The sequence below is a fragment of the Ranitomeya imitator genome, chromosome 6, assembly GCF_032444005.1.
Source record: "Ranitomeya imitator isolate aRanImi1 chromosome 6, aRanImi1.pri, whole genome shotgun sequence".
NCBI lineage: Eukaryota > Metazoa > Chordata > Amphibia > Anura > Dendrobatidae > Ranitomeya > Ranitomeya imitator.
This window is the reverse complement of record NC_091287.1, coordinates 212,221,686-212,240,633: the sequence shown is the minus strand read 5'-3', so window position 1 is coordinate 212,240,633 and position 18,948 is coordinate 212,221,686. Positions and strand designations below refer to the sequence as shown.

Genomic DNA, 18,948 nt, shown 5'->3' with positions numbered 1-18,948 from the left:
GCCACTGATGTGCCCAAACAGTGGAAACCACCCAATTCTAACTACAACCCTAACCCTAATCCCAACCCTAACCACATCCCTAACCACACCCCCCTAACCCCGACACACCCCTAACTCTAATCCCATCCCTAGCCATAACCCTAACCACACTCTTAACTCAAACACACCCTAAACCCTAATCCCAACTATAATCCTAACCACACTCCTAACCCTGACACACCCCTAAGGCCAGGAACACACATGCGAGAAATACGTCCGAGTCTCGCATGGTAATACCCGGCATTGCCGCTGTCACTCAGGAGCGGAGCATGAGGCCGAATGTATTGCTATGCGGCGCGCACTCCGCTCCTAAGTGATGGCGGTAATGCCGGGTATTACCATGCGAAACTTGGACGTATTTCTCGCATGTATGATCCCGGCCTAACCCAACCATAAACGCAATTCAAACCCTAACTTTAGCCCCAACCCCAACTTTAGCCCAAACCCTAACCCAATGGGAAAATGGAAATAAATGAATTTTTTAAAATTTTATTATTTTTCCCTAACTAAGGCGGTGATAAACGGAGGTTTGATTTACTATTTATAGCTGGTTTTTATGTTTGGCAGCTGTCAGACACTAAAAGACGCTTTTTATTGCAAAAAATAGTTTTTGCGTCACCAGAGCTATAATTTTTCCATATTTTGGTCCAGAGTCATGTGAGGTCTTGTCTGTTGCGGGACGAGTTGACGTTTTTATTGGTACCATTTTCGGGCACATGACATTTTTTGATCGCTTTTAATTCCGATTTTTGTTAGGCAGAATGAACAAAAAATAGCAATTCATGAATTTCTTTTGGGGGGACGTTTATACCGTTCCGCATGTGGTAAATTTGATAAGGCAGTTTTATTCTTTGGGTTAGTATGATTACAGTGATACCTCATTTATATTTTTTTATGTTTTCGTGCTTTTATACAATAAAAACTATTTTATATACAAAAATATTTTTGCATCGCTTTATTCTGAGGGCTATAACTTTTTCGCTGATAATGCTGAACGGCAGCTTGTTTTTTGCGGGACAATGTTTATTTATATCTATCTTTTTTTTTTTTAAATTCGTTTATTAACAACAAAATAAATTGCGTTACAAACAATGTATGTTGGACACATTGAACATGACTTATAATACTATCAAGTGTACAGTGTTAAGCATGAAATAAAAGGTACTTATTACTCTTAACCAATGTTATGATGTATTTGTTAACCATCTGTAACATACATAATACATATATATTACATAAGTAAGGAAAGAGAAAACCTGTGAAACTAAAACTCTCGAATTAGGACTACTTCTACTCTAATTACTAACTAACTCGCCATATATCCCTGTGCCCAACCCCCACGCGCTGCCCCCGACCACATCTATAGGGTGAGATGAGAAGAGTTCCATTGACCCCAAATCTTATCAAATTTTCCCGGACAGCCCCTGTTCCGATATAGCGTACGTTCATATGGGATAACAGAATTAACCAGGTCAATCCAAGCTCTCACAGAAGGGCAGGAATTTCCCATCCACCTCAGCGCTAGTACCTTACGTGCGAAAAAGAGCACCTCCCGCAAGAAAGTACCAATATAATGGTCCCAGGTCTCCTCCTCCCACACTCCAAATATACAAACTAATGGGTCCAGAGGAATAGGGATCAGCAGCAGTGATGTTAACAGTGATGTCACCTCTTTCCAATAGCGCAGGATAATAGGACACCTCCATATCATATGAATAAAGTCCGCATCTAGTGAGTGACACCGCATACATTCTGTCGTTTGAAACCGACCCATCCTACAAAGTCGCGTCGGGGTTAGATATGATTGATGTATAATATACAACTGAGTCATCCTGTTATTAACTGACGGAGATACTTTAATCGGGGATTCGAGGATGTCCTCCCATTCCTCCTCATGCAAGTTAGAAAGCAGTTCACTCCATTTTCCTTTAACAGAGTTGACGGTGACTGTAGACCCCGAAGATAGCAAATATGTGTATAGGGAGGAGATAAGACCCTGAGGGCCCTGCGATTTAAGGATCCCTATCAAGGGCAAAGAAGATATAGCGCGACCTGTACCCATAAGCCTCAAATATGATTGAATAGCTGACCTTAGCTGTAGGTATCGAAAAAACTGAGACCGCGGTATCTCATATTTATTTTGCAATTGTTCAAAAGACGCGAAGCTCCCCCCATCATACAGATCACCTATTGAGGAGACCCCACGTTCTATCCAAAAACCAGTTGACGGGTGATTCAATAAAGTAGAGAAATAGCTATTATTCCACAAGGGCATCTCTGCTATAATATCTACAAATCCCATAATTTTTTTAATTTGTCTCCAGACTGAACGCGCCAGACGGAGCAAGGGTAGCAATCTAGGGGCACCAGTTTTTTCCGCCTCCAAAAAATTTAGTAGGCAGTCAGCTTGGACCGAGTGAAGTAAGTGATTTTCTGAGTTGGGAAGGCAATTATTGGGCATCCACCTATTGAGAGCTCTGACCTGACCGGCCAGATAATACAAATAAAAATCTGGAAGCGCCGCTTATATCTATCTTTTTGATCGCGTTATTCCACTTTTTGTTCGGTGGTATGATGATAAAGCATTGGTTTTTGCCTCTTTTTATGGTGTTCACTGAAGGGGTTAACCAGTGGGACAGTTTTATAGGTCTGGTTGTTACGGACGCGGTGATACTAAATATGTGTACTTTTATTGTTTTTTTATTTTGTATTTTTAAAAAAATATTTTTATACAGTAATTTTTTTTTTTACTTTGTCCAAGGGTGGGACATCACTATATAAAGTCAGATCGCTGATCTGACACTTTGCGGAGCACTGTGTCAGATCAGCGATCTGACAGGCAGTGCTGGAGGCTTGCCAGCGCCTGCTCTCAGCAGGCACTGACAATCCGCCTCCCTGCAGGACCCCTCGGCCATCTTTGATCCTGGGGCATGCAGGGAGGAGACACTCGGAACAACGCGATCACATCACATTGTACTGAGGGTCTCAGGAAAGTACGCATGGAGCCCCCTCCCTGCACGATGCTTCCCTATGCCACCGTCACGCTGCGATCATGTTTGATCGTAGTGTTCCGAGGGTTAAAGTGCAGGGAGCGGTCCGTGATAGTGCCGGTTGTCAGTTATGATAATTAGCTGACACCCTGCCACGCTCCCCCCCCCCTCCGTGAGCACGGCTGATCGCTTATGACGTACTAACCTGTCTATGGTCATACGGGCCCAGGTCACCTCGACGGGATAGTACATCTAATGTCAGAAAGGGGTTAAAATAATGAACATTTAACTTTTTTTCACAAAAAAATTACTTCAGATCCAACTTGTTTTATTTTACCAAGGGTAACAGGAGAAATTGTACCCCAAAAGTTGTTGTACAATTTGTACTGAGTAAGCCAATACTCTATATGTGGAGGTAAACCACAGTTTGGGCGCATGGCATAGCTCGGAAGGGAAGGAGTGCCATTTGATTTTTCCATGCAAAATTGGCTGGAATTGAGATAGGACGCCATGTTGCATTTGGAGAGCCCCTGATGTGCCTAAACAGTGGAAACTCCCCACAAATGACACCATTTTGGAAAGTAGACCCCCGTAGGAACTTATCTAGACATGTGGTGAGCACTTTGAACCCCCAAATGCTTCACAAAAGTTTATAATGTAGAGCCGTAAAAAATGTAGAGCCGTAAAAATAAAAAAAAATCATTTTTATCACAAAAATGATATTTCGCTGCCAATTTTTTATTTTCCCTAGGGTAACAGGAGAAATTGGACCCCAAACTTTGTGCAATTTATCCGGAGTTAGCAGATACCCCATATGTGGGGGTAATCCACTGTTTGGGCGCATGGCAGAGCTCGGAAGGGAAGGAGCACCGTTGACTTTTTCAACGCAGAATTGAGATCAGATGCCATGTTGCCAGATGTCAGCTGTGATAATCAGCTGATACCCGGCCGCGATCCCCCCGTGAGCGCGGCTGATCGCATATGATGTACTATCCCGTCGATGGTCATACAGGCAAAGGTCACATCGACGGGATAGTACGTCCGATGTCAGAAAGGGGTTAAGAGTTCTGGCTCCTACAGACCAGTTAGATGCTCTTAATCAACTCAATACCTGCATTAAAGGCAGCTGTCTTACATAGTAACCTTTATAAAAGACTCTTGTCCACAGACTCAGTCAGACATCAGACTCTAACCTCTACAACATGGGCAAGACCAAAGAGCTTTCTAAGGATGTCAGGACAAGATCATAGACAAAGCTAGAATGGGCTGCAAAATCATACGCAAGACGGTGGGTGAGAAGGAAACGGCTGCTGGCTCAATAGTAAGAAAATGGAAGAAATATCCAATGTCTATTACATTGTTATGTGATATTAGTTTGTTTTTACACTTATATCGTATTGTACCCTCACTGTGATCTGTCCTTAGGGGTAGCTACAATTTGTGCTATATTATGGCGCTGTGCGCACGTATCTCTTACTTTTTTGTATTGGTTCTCAGCGCGCATGCGTGGGCTTCCTTGACTCCGGACCTTCTTGGGGGCAGCACCCGGCGCGTGGCATGTGACCGCCGTCTCCATGACGGCGCTCGCTTGTTTGCGCTCCACGGCCGCGTCTGTGAAGGTCTCCTCGGTTTTCTTGGAGGCGGCACGTGCGCCATGTATGCATAGCCTGGATGTGGGTGTGGCTTAGGATGTGTCATTTCCCCTCTGTATGTCGGATGACAGGGGAGTGCCTTACGTTGCATCTCTGCATCAGCGTGTGGCAGCTGATGCTATTTGCTATTTGTGCTTAATGGTTATGATTGGCCAGAATGTGTTTAAATAGCCGGAACCCCCTCCCTAACGCACGCCTCCTGAAGAAGTCTTAACGAAACGTGCGCTGGGGCGGCGGGAATCATCTGTTACCAGCACCATGCCTGTTTAAACTATTTGTAAGTATTGCTCACCTCTCGTTCCTATTTATGCCTATGCATTTCTAATGATAGTCCACTATGGACATGATGCACCTTGCACTTTCAATTATATTGTAAATGCTGCTATGTAAACTTTAGCTATTTGCACAGACATTCATGTCTATTTTGCACATTAATTAATTAGCTGAGAGGTATTGAGCATTGATATCCACCTGGCTTTTGTTCAATGCTGGTCACGGTGCTCCCTGTTAATTGTGGTATCCAGTAGTTACTTTTTTATCTATTGTATTTTGATTTGTTTGCCATTTATGCTGCTTTAATAAAATATTTATTATTATTATTTATTGTTATAGCGCCATTTATTCCATGGCGCTTTACATGTGAGGAGGGGTATACATAATGAAAACAAGTACAATAATCTTAAACAATACAAGTCATAACTGGTACAGGAGGAATGAGGACCCTGCCCGTGAAGGCTCACAATCTACAATTTCTCTAAGGATTATACTCTTTTTGTGGTCATTGCACCGCTTGTTGTAACAGAAATACAAAATGACTTAATAGACATTGATCTGGGGCACCATGCAAAATCTCATCTCATGGGGTATTCTTCATCATGAGGAAGGTGAGAGATCAGCCTAAAACTACACGGGGAAACTTGTTAGTGATCAAGGCAGCTGGGACCACAGTCACCAAGAAAACCATTGGAAACACATTACGCCGTAGAGGTTTAAAATCCTGCAGTCCCCTGCTCAAGAAGGCATATATGCAGACCCATCCTGAAGTTTGCCAATGAACACCTGGATGATTGTGTGAGTGATTGAGAGAAGGTGCTGTGGCGGATGAGACAAAAATTGAGGTCTTTGGCATTAACACAATTACCCGTGTTTGGAGGAAGAGAAATGCTGCATATGACTCAAAGAACACCGTCCCCACTGTCAAGCATGGAGGTGGAAACATTATGTTTTTTTCTTTGCTAAGGGCTCAGGACTATTTCACAGCATCAATGGGAGAATGGATGGAGCCATGTACCGTAAAATCCTAAGTGACAACCTCCTTCCCTCCGCCAGGACATTAAAAATGGGTCATGGCTGGTTCTTCCAGTAACACAATTACCCAAAACACACAGCCATGGCAACAAAGGAGTGGTTCAACAAGAAGCACATTAAGGTTATGGAGTGGCCTAGCCAGTCTCCAAACCTTAATCTCAAAGAAAACTTATGGAGGAAGTTGAAGCTCCGAGTTGTCAAGCGACAGCCTCAAAATCTTAATGATTTTTAAATGATCTGCAAAGAGGAGTGGAACTAAAATCACACTGACATGTGAGCAAATCTCATCAACTACTAAAAACGTCTGACTGCTGTGCTTGCCAGCAAGGGTTCTGCCACCAAGTATTAAGATTTGTTTGCCAAAGGGATCATACTTATTTCTCGCTGCAAAATGCAAATAAATTTATGTAAGTCCATAGAATGTAAGTCTGCAAGGACAGGGTTCTCTCCCCTCTGTACCAGTCTGTCATTGTAAATTTGTTTACTGTTAACGATATCTATAACCCTGTATGTAACCTTTTTTCACATGTACAGCACCATGGAATTAATGGTGCTATATAAATAAATAATAATAATAAATTATTTATGAATTTCTGGATTTTATTTTTTATATTCTATCTCTCATTGTTAAAATTAACCTACCCTTAAAATTATATAGACTGTGCATGTCCTTGTCAGTGGTCAAACTTACAAAATCAGCAAGGGATCAAATACTTATTTCCCCCCACTGTAGGGGTTAAGTGATCATATTGACACCACAGGTGTGTCACAGAATTTTATACCATTGAGCGATGAAAAAAAAAAATAACTACATTTTTAATGACAAAAATTTTGTTTTAACCCCTGAACTTGCATTTTCACGAAAGGAAAGGAGTAAAAATGCCATTAAAACATGTAAATTTCTGCTGAACATGGCAATACCACATATGTGGCGGTTTTAGTACTGCTTAGCCAGATGGCGAATCTTGGGTGGGAAGGAGAGCTTTGAGAACAAATTTTCATAGAATAATTTGCAGATTTCACATGAGCCCCTAAGTGCCAGAAGAGCAGACTCCCGCCTTATGTGACCTCATTTTGGAAATTACACCCCTCTCGGGAAATTAAGCTATAGGCGTACTGACGAATTTGATTCCATGGGTGTTGCAACTCAGCAACATCCATTGCTGCCTGTTTCTGGAAAATGTCAAATTTGCCAGTGTAGTGCTCGCACATTGTGCCTAGTTCGTTGTCTTTACACGCACTGTAAATTAAATGGGCTCTTGTCACTAAAGAAATGCCAAATATGGATGCTAAATGTGGTTTATGCACACCACAGGGCTCAGAAGGGAGAACAGATTTTGCGGGATTTATTTTTGGGGAACGGGGGGGAAAGGGAATCATGGCGCTTTTCCAGAAACTTTGTGCTAACAAACGTAGAAGCCCCTATATTTCCGTTAACAAATGACAGGCCAGGATGGAGACTTGTTTTTTTTTGTGGGTTGAGCTGAATGCTACTGTCAGAATTTTGGGGTACAGAACATTTTGGATAAGTTCACATTTATCCTGGGCTGAGCTATTATATTGGGGTTTCCATCTACAGCTCCAAAATACAAGATTCAGATGAAACCCAAGACAAAATAATTCACTAATGAGGTAGCAATGTTACTGTGTACTCTGGTATGTCGGTCTTTTCAAAGGTGCACAAAACTTTGGCTGACTGGGCTTTTTATGCATGCCTAAAAAGATGAGGAAATAGACAGACACCTCCGGATCACAGCAGGAACATATAAATAGGCCAGACAGTAGTTCAAAATGACTCCATCTGCCTCATTATAGTGATTCTTTCGCCAGGAATTTTGTTTGAATTGACGTTTTTCAGAGATTTTCACGTAAACCCTGATGTAAGCACTCGGTATACAGTGCAAGATAAATATGAGCCAAGCCATACTGTGATCTTTAGGAGGCTGAATGAAAAAAATTAACATCAGGTGAAGAATTGGTTTCATTTATTCTTTATGCCATTTACCATGCAATATAATTGATAAAGTGGTTTTATTCTTCGGGTCTGTGTGATTACAGCGATGCCAGATTTATATATATATATATATTTTTTATGTTTTGCTGCTTTTAGACAACAAAAACAATATAAAAAAAGATGTTTTTTACATGGCCTTATTCTGACAGCAACAGCTTTTTTTACTGCTGATGGAGCTGTATGGGTGACTTGTTTTTTTGCTGGATAAGATGTCTTTTTCAGGGATGCCATTTCTTACATATGAATTTTTTATGGTGTTTTTTTCCCACTTTATTGTCGATTGTATGATGAATAAACAGTTTTTTTCTAATGCAGCGAAAATATGTTTATTGGGTTAAACAGCCAGGGGCAGTGCGGGGTCCATCCCTGGCTGTGACAGCCAAAGTTCGGCTATCGCTTAAGAAAAGCTGCCTGCAACTGTACCAGCATGATCCCCATGACGTACCAGTATGTCCACTTGGGTAAAGTGCCCGTAAGATATTATGTACCAGTACGTCATGTCGGGAAGGGGTTAAACAAATCAACTTTTTTTTTTTTAAACTCTTATAAGAATGATAAAATCATGGAAAAAAATTGCCTATGCTTTGAGATCTAGAAAATCTTTTTGCATTTCAGTCAGCAGAAGCAGAAATTCACATTCAGAGCAAGAAATAAGGCATAAAGCTAACCAAGATGATGATGATGATCTCTTTCCGAGTTGTTGGATAAAGAACTTATATTGGAAGACGGTCTAGATCCAACTCTGTCATTGTGTACATCATGAAAGTCGTGCAAGAGCTTAGCTGCATCATCCAAGTTAAGATGACCATCATCGTGGTCAAGCTCTTTCTTCACTTTTCCTAATGGTTGAGATTGAAAAGAGAAAACAAGTTCCTTTAACATTACACATGGAATATGCCTCAGTTCATGGATAGTTCAACATGAATGTACTTACAAAAAAAAAGTTATTTAAAAATGTTACACATGTATATGTGAAACGAATACATACCTAATGAATTTAGCATTGACATTTCTAGTGATACATCAGAATAGGACTTCATGGACATAAAATCAAGAACAGAATTGCTGCCATCACCCACAGATTGACCAATCTAAAGTAACAAAAAACATAATTTTTTCAAGTATGTAGTAAAATAATTACAGCAGTAATTAAGGGGTATGTTTTTTTTCCAATTTACCGGTAAGCTAAAATCGTTGCAAACAGTGCAATAACCCTTTTGATGCCACAAGTTTGACATTTTGCACCAAGCCTAAGTTACCAAATGAGACATTTAAATTATACATGTACATTTTCTGAGAGACACCTGACATTCTCAAAATGCCACTCAGCACTTAACACAGTTGTGGCCCAAAGATTGAAGGCTGACACACTTTGGTTTCCACAAAGTTTCCTGCTTCAGTTTTTTTGGTGGCAATTTGCATTAACCCTAGATTGTTATGAAGAGTGATGAGATGAACTGCCAAATATTAAGTATCTCTGTGCCACGTTATCACAAAACCACCATTCCCATTGGGCTTAATGCCTGCAACAAAATGCCATACTTAAATAACGTCAGTGATGTTATCATTATCTCAACAGAAAGTTATTGAGAGCAGGGCAGCTCACTCTGATATGGTTATAGAACTCCAAGAACAGACTGGTTTCTCTAAAAGGGGGCCAGTGCTTAAAATCATTGTCTTCTGTTAAGCATGGTTATCTCCAAGGAAACACATGCAGTTATCATTGCTTTGCATCACAAGGGCTTTACAGGCAAGGACATTGCCCTTAAATCAAACCTTTATCTGATCATCACACCCCCGGAAGAAGCTACGGGCGAAACGCGCGTCGGGGAGCAGGGGAACCATGTGACCACCGCTACCATCACCATTCAGCAGTACCCACCACCAATGATCTTGATATACAGGTAATATACTAGTTTTCTATTTGCTACGCGATATGCGAGATGTACTTACCTATATGTAATTGCGGGCTTTTATTTATATATAGCAATAGTGGGATGCCTTTGGCACCTTATTCCAGCTACACCTTAAGCCATCCTTTGGATTATAAGATTTTATATAGAGCACCTGTGCACCTCTCCATTATCAACAAAATTGTTCTGCCCGACTCTGGGTAAATTTGTGGGTTCTTATATTCTAGCAATAGGTAGGTTGTTTTCTTTGGTTCTCCTTCAGGGTATTTTTGTATTTATGTCTTGTGACATTTTTAATTTTTTGAATAATAAATGTAAAAGAATAAATCAACAATTTGGTTCTCTTTATGTAGCGATTTGTTTAATTACATTTCAGCTTTTTGTGGTTTCACTTCCCATTGGGAGTCTGATATTGGTTCCACCCTAACTGAATCGGAGTGGACCCAGATTTGGTCCTCCTCAACTGGTGGAATACTAAACACCTTGAAGCTGGAAACAAACTATAAGGTATTGACCAGATGGTACCTAACCCCAGCCAGAGTGGCCAAGGCAGTCGCCAACTATTCCCCCAATTGCTTCAAAGGGTGTAGTTCTATAGGAGACATGATTCATATATGGTAGTTATATACGATAGTATGCAGATTTTTGATCAGAGTATACCACCTAATGTTCCCAATCACAAATCTTAACCTTAAAATAAACCCTGTAATGCTGTAGATAAGCACCCAATGTAACTTGAAAGATAAGAAAAACATGTTAGACTATACTCACCCAGGAGCGGTCCGGGTCCAATGGGCGTCGCAGGTCCGGCGCCTTCCATCTTCTGTCATACGATGAAGTCCTCTTCCTTGCTTCTGTCGCAGGTCATGCGTAATTCTCTGCCCTGTTGAGGGCAGACAAAGTACTGCATTGCGCAGGAGCCGGGAAAGGTCAGAGAGGCCCGACACCTGCACACTGCAATACTTTACGCTACCCTCTACAGGGCAAATCAGTAAGTCTGCGCAGGAGCCGCAACAGAACCAAGGAAGAGGACGTCATTGCATGAAGAAGGGAGGCGCCGGACCCGGACTGGACCAAACCGGGACCTCCCCTGGGTGAATATAATCTAACTTGTATTTCTTATCTTTCAGGTTACATCGGGGGCTTATCGACAGCACTACGGAATGCTGTAGATAAGCCCCTGATGGCGGTGGCCGCAGTTTATAGCAGCAAAATGAGGTGACAGATTCCCTTTAAGCATATGTCTATATTAAGATTTGGAAGTGCATTGAGCTGTTGGTTGGATTAGTACTAAAGGAGCTGAATGTGTCCAAAGCGTAAGTGTGAACGGAAGTGTGTGACTTGTGATTCAGTGAAGAGGTATTTGAGAATCCTGCAGCAAATACCTGTGTGAATTGCTGTGAGTTTCTGAATTGTGAATTGCTAAGTGCTTTTCTATCTATTCAATTTTATTGGGCTTTCTTAACCTATTTTTCTCTATACAGGTTTTAAGTCTCTTATTTTAATGTGTTTAACCCCTTAAACCCCGAGGGTGGTTTGCACGTTAATGACCGGGCCAATTTTTACAATTCTGACCACTGTCCCTTTATGAGGTTATAACTCTGGAACGCTTCAACGGATCTTGGCGATTCGGACATTGTTTTCTCGTGACATATTGTACTTCATGTTAGTGGTAAAATTTATTCGATATAACTTGCGTTTATTTGTGAAAAAAAACGGAAATTTGGCGAAAATTTTGAAAATTTCGCAATTTTCCAACTTTGAATTTTTATACCCTTAAATCACAGAGATATGTCACACAAAATACTTAATATGTAACATTTCACACATGTCTACTTTACATCAGCACAATTTTGGAACCAAAATTTTCTTTTGTTAGGGAGTTATAAGGGTTAAAAGTTGACCAGCAATTTCTCATTTTTGCAACACCAATTTTTTTTAGGGACCACATCTCATTTGAAGTCATTTTGAGGGGTCTATATGATAGAAAATACCCAAGTGTGACACGATTCTAAAAACTGCACCCCTCAAGGTGCTCAAAACCACATTCAAGAAGTTTATTAACCCTTCAGGTGTTTTACAGGAATTTTTGGAATGTTTAAATAAAAATGAACATTTAACTTTTTTTCACACAAAATTTATTTCAGCTCCAATTTGTTTTATTTTACCAAGGGTAACAGGAGAAAATGGACCCCAAAAGTTGTTGTACAATTTGTCCTGAGTACGTTGATACCCCATTTGTGGGGATAAACCACTGTTTGGGCGCCATTTGACTTTTCAATGCAAAATTGACTGGAATTGAGATGGGACGCCATGTTGCTTTTGGAGAGCCCCTGATGTACCTAAACATTGAAACCCCCCACAAGTGACACCATTTTGGAAAGTAGACCCCTTAAGGAACTTATCTAGATGTGTGGTGAGCACTTTGACCCACCAAGTGCTTCATAGAAGTCTATAATGCAGAGCCGTAAAAATAAAAAATCATATTTTTTCACAAAAATGATCTTTTTGCCCCCATTTTTTATTTTCCCAAGGGTAAGAGAAGAAATTAGACCACAAAAGTTGTTGTGCAATTTGTACTGAGTACGCTGATACCCCATATGTGGGTGTAAACCATTGTTTGGGCACATGGCAGAGTTCGGAAGGGAAGGAGCGCCATTTGACTTTTCAATGCAAAATTGACTGGAATTGAGATGGGACGCCATGTTACGTTTGGAGAGCCCCTGATGTGCCTAAACATTGAAACCACCCAAAAGTGACACCATTTTGGAAAGTAGACCCCCTAAGGAACTTATCTAGATGTGTTTTGAGAGCTTTGAGCCCCCAAGTGTTTCACTACAGTTTATAACGCAGAGCCGTGAAAATAAAAATTCTTTTTTTTTTTCACAAAAATGATTTTTTAGTCCCCAGTTTTGTATTTTCACAAGGGTAACAGGATAAATTGGACCCCAAAAGTTGTTGTCCAATTTGTCCTGAGTACGCTGATACCCCATATGTGGGGGGGAAGCACTGTTTGGGCGCATGGCAGAGCTCGGAAGGGAAGGAGCGCCATTTGGAATACAGACTTAGATGGATTGGTCTGCAGGCGTCACGTTGCATTTGCAGAGCCCCTGATGTACCCAAACAGTAGAAACCCCCCACAAGTGACCCCATATTGGAAACTAGACCTCCCAAGGAACCTATCTAGATGTGTTGTGAGAACTTTGAACCCCCAAGTGTTTCACTGCAGTTTACAATGCAGAGCTGCGAAAATAAAAAAAATCGTATTTTTCCCACAAAAATGATTTTTAGCCCCCTACATTTTTATTTTCCCAAGGATAACAAGAGAACTTGGACCCCAAAAGTTGTTGTCCAATTTGTTCTGAGTACTCTGGTACCCCATATGTTGGGGTAAACCCCTGTTTGGGCGCACCGGAGAGCTCGGAAGGGAAGGAGCACTGTTTTACTTTTTCAACTCAGAATTGGCTGGAATTGAGATCGGACGCCATGTCGCGTTTGGAGAGCCCCTGATGTGCCTGAACAGTGGAAACTCCCCAATTCTACCTGAAACCCTAACCCACCCCTAACCCTAATCCCAACGGTAACCCTAACCACACCCCTAACCCTGACACACCCCTAATTCTAATCCCAACCCTAATCCCAACCGTAAAAATAATCCAAACCCTAACTTTAGCCCCAACCCTAACTTTAGCCCCAACCCTAACCCTAACTTTAACCCCGACCCTAACCCTAGCCCTAACCCTAGCACCAACCCTAGCCCCAACCCTAACCCCAGCCCTAACCCCAGCCCTAACCCTAGCCCTGATGGGAAAATGGAAATAAATACATTTTTTTAATTTTATTATTTTTCCCTAACTAAGGGGGTGATGAAGGGGGGTTTGATTTACTTTTATAGCGTTTTTTATATCGGATTTTTATTATTGGCAGCCGTCACACTAAAATACGCTTTTTTTTTTAGCAAAAAAGTTTTTGCGTCTCCACATTTTGAGACCTATAATTTTTCGATATTTTGGTCCACAGAGTCATGTGAGGTCTTGTTTTTTGCGGGACGAGTTGACGTTTTTATTGGTAACATTTTTGGACACGTGACAGTTTTTGATCACTTTTTATTCCGAGTTTTGTGAGGCAGAATGACCAAAAACCAGCTATTCATGAATTTCTTTTGGGAGAGGCGTTTATACCGTTCTGCGTTTGGTAAAATTGATAAAGCAGTTTTATTCGTCGGGTCAGTACGATTACAGCGATACCTCATTTATATCATTTTTTTTTATGTTTTGGCGCTTTTATATGATAAAAGCTATTTTATAGAAAAAATAATTATTTTGGCATCGCTTTATTCTCAGGACTATAACTTTATTTTTTTGCTTATTATGCTTTGTGGCGGCTCGTTTTTTGCGGGACAAGATGACGTTTTCAGCGGTATCATGGTTATTTATATCCGTCTTTTTGATCGCGTGTTATTCCACTTTTTGTTCGGCAGTATGATAATAAAGCGTTGTTTTTTGGCTCGTTTTTGTTTTTCTTACGGTGTTCACTGAAGGGGTTAACTAGTGGCCAGTTTTATAGGTCGGGTCGTTACGGACGCGGCGATACTACATATGTGTACTTTTATTGTTTTTTTTTTTAGATAAAGAAATGTATTTCTGGGAATAATATATATTTTTTTAATTTATTTATTTAGTAATTTTTTTTTTTTTTTAACACATGTGGATATTTTTTTTTTTTTACTTTTTTACTTTGACCCGGGGGGGGACATCACAGATCGCCGATCTTACAGTTTGCACAGCACTCTGTAAGATCGGCGATCTCACTGACATCGCTGCAGGCTTACCAGCACCTGCAGGCGACCCGGAAGTACTCCCTGCAGGACCTGGATGCAGCCCCGTGGCCATTTTGTATCCGGGGCCTGCAGGGAGAAGACGTTCGGTACAAGGTGAGCACATCACCTTGTACCGATCGTCTCAGGGAAGCACGCAGGGAGCCCCCTCCCTGCGCGATGCTTCCCTGTACCGCCGGCACATCGCGATCATGTTTGATCGCGGTGTGTCGGGGGTTAATGTGCCGGGAGCGGTCCGTGACTGCTCCTGGCACATAGTGCCGGATGTCAGCTGCGATAGTTAGCTGACACCCGGCCGCGATCACGGGGGGAGCGCGGCCGATCGCATATGACGTACTATCCCGTCAGTGGGAATTAAGTCCCAGGTCACCTGGACGGGATAGTACGTCATATGGGATTAAGGGGTTAAGGGTTAACAACATTGCACTTAAATCCTGAGTAGCAGCTATACTCATAAGGGGTTAATTAAGGGTGGGGGTTCATAATTAAGGGTTTATAAGTGGCAGCAGGTTGAGGGTTTCAGTCCTTTGGAAGTGCATTGAGCTGTTGGTTGGGTAAGGCTATGTTTCCTCGTTACGTACCGACAGTGATTTGAATGCAGCGGATCCCGCAGATCCCAGCTCCGCCCAAAGCGCTGCCGGATTTTGTACTCGCAGTGATTCCGCATGTGTTCATTGCACCATGCGGAAACACCGCATCCTATACATAGACTGTTATCTTGTGGAGACTGAGCATCTCCACAAGATAAATAGGCATGCTGCGGTCTATAAAGACGAGCCATGTTTGCGTATATGCAGGTCTGCCACCTGCGTCTGTACGCATAGTGGAGATGGGATTTCATAAAATCCCATCCACTATGCTGCAACATCTGGACGCTGCGGCTGTACGCAGCGCCCAATCCAGAGCAAATATGCCACGTGGAAACAAACCCTTAGTGCTTAAAAAAAACCTCTTTAAATCTTCTGCCTTGGCGAGTGTGAACGAGCTGAATGTGTCTGGAGTGTAAGTGCGAACGGAAGCGTGTGACTTGTGATACCAGTGACTTTGAATTAATGGACTTTGCAAGGGAGGAATCACTAAATTGCTGTTTGCACTTTATTAATCTATATATATATATATATATATATATATATATATATATATATATATATATATATATATATATATATATATAATTGTCTAAGGGTCACTTCCGTCTGTCTGTCATGGATATTCATTGGTCACAGCCTCTGTCTATCATGGAAATCCAAGTCGCTGATTGGTCGCAGCAAAACAGCCACGACCAATCAGGGATGGGCACAGTCCGGAAGAAAATGGCCGCTCCTTCCTCCCCTGCAGTCAGTGCCCGGCGCCCGCATACTCCCCTCCGGTCACCGCTAAAACAGGGTTAATGCCGGTGGTAACGGACTGCGTTATGCAGTGGATAACGCACTCCGTTACCGCCGCTATTAACCCTGTGTGTCCCCAACTTTTTACTATTGAAGCTGCCTATGCGGCATCAAGTAAAAAAAACGAATTGTTAAAAATAATGAAAAAAAAAAAACCTGCTATACTGACCCTCCGTTGTCCGCTGAGCCAATCGCGCCAGCCGCCATCTTCCGTTCCCGGCGATGCATTGCGAAATTACCCAGAAGACTTAGCGGCCTCGTGAGACCGCTAAGTCATCTGGGTAATTTCGCAATGCATCCTGGGAACGGAAGATGGCGGTAGCCGCGCGCCTATCGCCGGAGCTCCACTGGACCCCGAGAGGGGACTATATAACTTTTTTATTTTAATTATTTTTTTAATAGGGATATTGTGCCCACACTGCAGTATACTACATGGGCTATGTTACATACCGCGTGGCTCTGTGCTGTATACTACATAGGTAGTGTTATATACTATGTGGGCTGTGTGATATACTACGTGACTGGGCAATATACTACATGGCTCTGTGCTGTATACTACGTAGCTGGGCAATATACTACGTGACCGGGCAATATACTATGTGGCTCTGTGCTGCATAATATGTCGCTGGGCAATATACTACGTGACTGGGCAATATACTACGTCGCTGGGCAATATACTACGTAGCTGGGCAATATACTACCTAGCTGGGCAATATACTACGTAGCTGGGCAATATACTACGTAGCTGGGCAATATACTACGTGGACATGCATATTCTAGAATACCCGATGCGTTAGAATCGGGCCACCATCTAGTATTTTATAATTTGTTTTACGTCACTTTTTTGGTGCAATCCCCATTAGGAAATGTGCTCCACTATTGTTAATGCAATCCAGTGCACATCTTGCCACATGTATGCAATCCTTGAGCAGCCGGTCTACGGTGCATACTGTTGTGCGAGATGTGAGCACGTTGCGCATTTAGAAGCCCAGATAATAGATTTAAATGTGCAGCTAGCAACACCAAGATCCATTGACAATATGGAAAGGAGTCTTCTGCTCACTGAGCAGACGCTCAATGGGATAGATGAGGGGGGATGGTAGGATGGAGCTGCAGGACAATGAAGCAGCAAGCAGGGTGACAGAAAGCTGGCTAGAGGAAAGAGTGCCAGGGAGGCTAGTCCTGATCTGGCACACCCCAATAAGTTTGCCAACTTGGCGGATGAGGGGGGTGCCAGTACAGGGGTAGCACTGCTGCAGCCAGGCATGTCCTCTGAAAGCCGGAGGAGTGACTGCTCCAGTAAGGAGGGAAATAGGAGAGCAGGGCAGGCCAGAAAGGTGCTGATAGAGGGGGGACTCAATTATTAGGGGAACAGATAGGGCAATCTGTCACAAAGACAGGGATAGTCGAACGGTGTGCTGCCTACCTGGTGCTCGAGTCCAACACACCACAGATCGGGTTGACAGATTATTGGGAGGGGCTGGGGAGAACCCAGTGGCATGGTGCACATTGGCACAAATTACAAAGCTAGAGGTAGGTGGAAGGTCCTTAAAAGATGATTTCAGGGAATTAGGCTTTAAGCTTAAATCAAGGACCGTCAAGGTGGTATTCTCTGAAATACTGCCTGTGCCACGCCAGAGAGGCAACGGGAGATTAGGGAGGTTAATAAGTGGCTCAAGAATTGGTGTAGGAAGGAGGGGGTTTGGGTTCCTTGAGAACTGGGCCGACTTCTCAGTTGGCTACAGGTTCTACTCTAGGGACGGGCTGCACCTCAATGGGGAGGATGGAGCTGTGCTGGGGGAGAAAATGGCTAGAAGGCTGGAGGAGTGTTTAAACTAGGGATTGGAGGGGGGGGGTTATTCATTTTATAGGAGGGGAAGATAGTGTAGATAGTGACCTGGGCACAAAAAGAAATTGGGGGTGGCATGGGGGGTGTGGTTAGAACAATTAATAATTTAAGAGAGATACATAAAAAGTGTATGTATACTAATGCCAGAAGCCTCACCAACAAAATGGTGGAATTATAATTATGTTCCAACAAAATTAATTCTGAAATGGTGGGGATATCTGAGACATGGCTGGACAAGAGCCATGACTGGGCTATTAATTTACAGGGCTATAGTCTGTTCAGAAATCACCATATAAATAAGCGAGGGGGAGGTGTTTATATGTAAAATCATCCTTAACCCCTTTCTGCCATTGGACATACTATCCCGTCCATGTGACCTGGGACTTATTCCCCATGGACGTGATAGTATGTCACAGGCGATCAGTTGCGCTCATGAGGGGGGGTAGTGCGGCCGGGTGTCAGCTGATTATGACAGCTGACATACGGCACTATATGCCAGGAGCGGTCACAACACATTAACCCCCGGAACTCTGCGATCAAACATGATTGCAGCGTTCCGGTGGCATAGGGAAGCATCAGGCAAGGAGGGGGCTCCCTGCGTGCTTCCCTGAGACCCTCAGAGGGTCTCCTCAGTTCTCCTCCCTGCAGGCCCCATATCCAAGATGGCCACGGGGTTCTTGGATCCTGCAGGGAGGTGGCTTCCGAGCGCCTGCTGAGAACAGGCGCCGGCAAGCCTCCAGCGCTGCCTGTCAGATTGCTGATCTGACACAGTGCTCTGCAAACTGTCAGATCAGCGATCCAACACTACATAGTGATTTCCCACCCGGGGACAAAGTAAAAAAAAAAATTTTACACTGTGTAAAAATATAAAAAAAAAAATTCCTAAGTAAAGAAAAAAATATATATACATATATATTGTTCCAATAAATACATTTCTCAATGTAAATTATAACAAAAA

General features: G+C 42.5%; 1 protein-coding gene across 6 annotated transcripts in view; it reads right to left on the bottom strand.

Moving 5' to 3' along the window:
- The window catches only part of BRD9 (bromodomain containing 9), a 243,300-nt gene that overhangs the window by 25,003 nt on the left and 199,349 nt on the right, over positions 1-18,948 (bottom strand). For all 6 annotated transcript variants that reach the window (XM_069730459.1, XM_069730455.1, XM_069730457.1 and 3 more), the window contains exons 14-15: positions 8,992-9,094; positions 8,672-8,842 (exon numbers count right to left, since the gene is read on the bottom strand). In XM_069730459.1, coding sequence (XP_069586560.1) covers positions 8,672-8,842; positions 8,992-9,094 — 274 coding nt within the window. The remainder of the gene's footprint in view (positions 1-8,671; positions 8,843-8,991; positions 9,095-18,948) is intronic.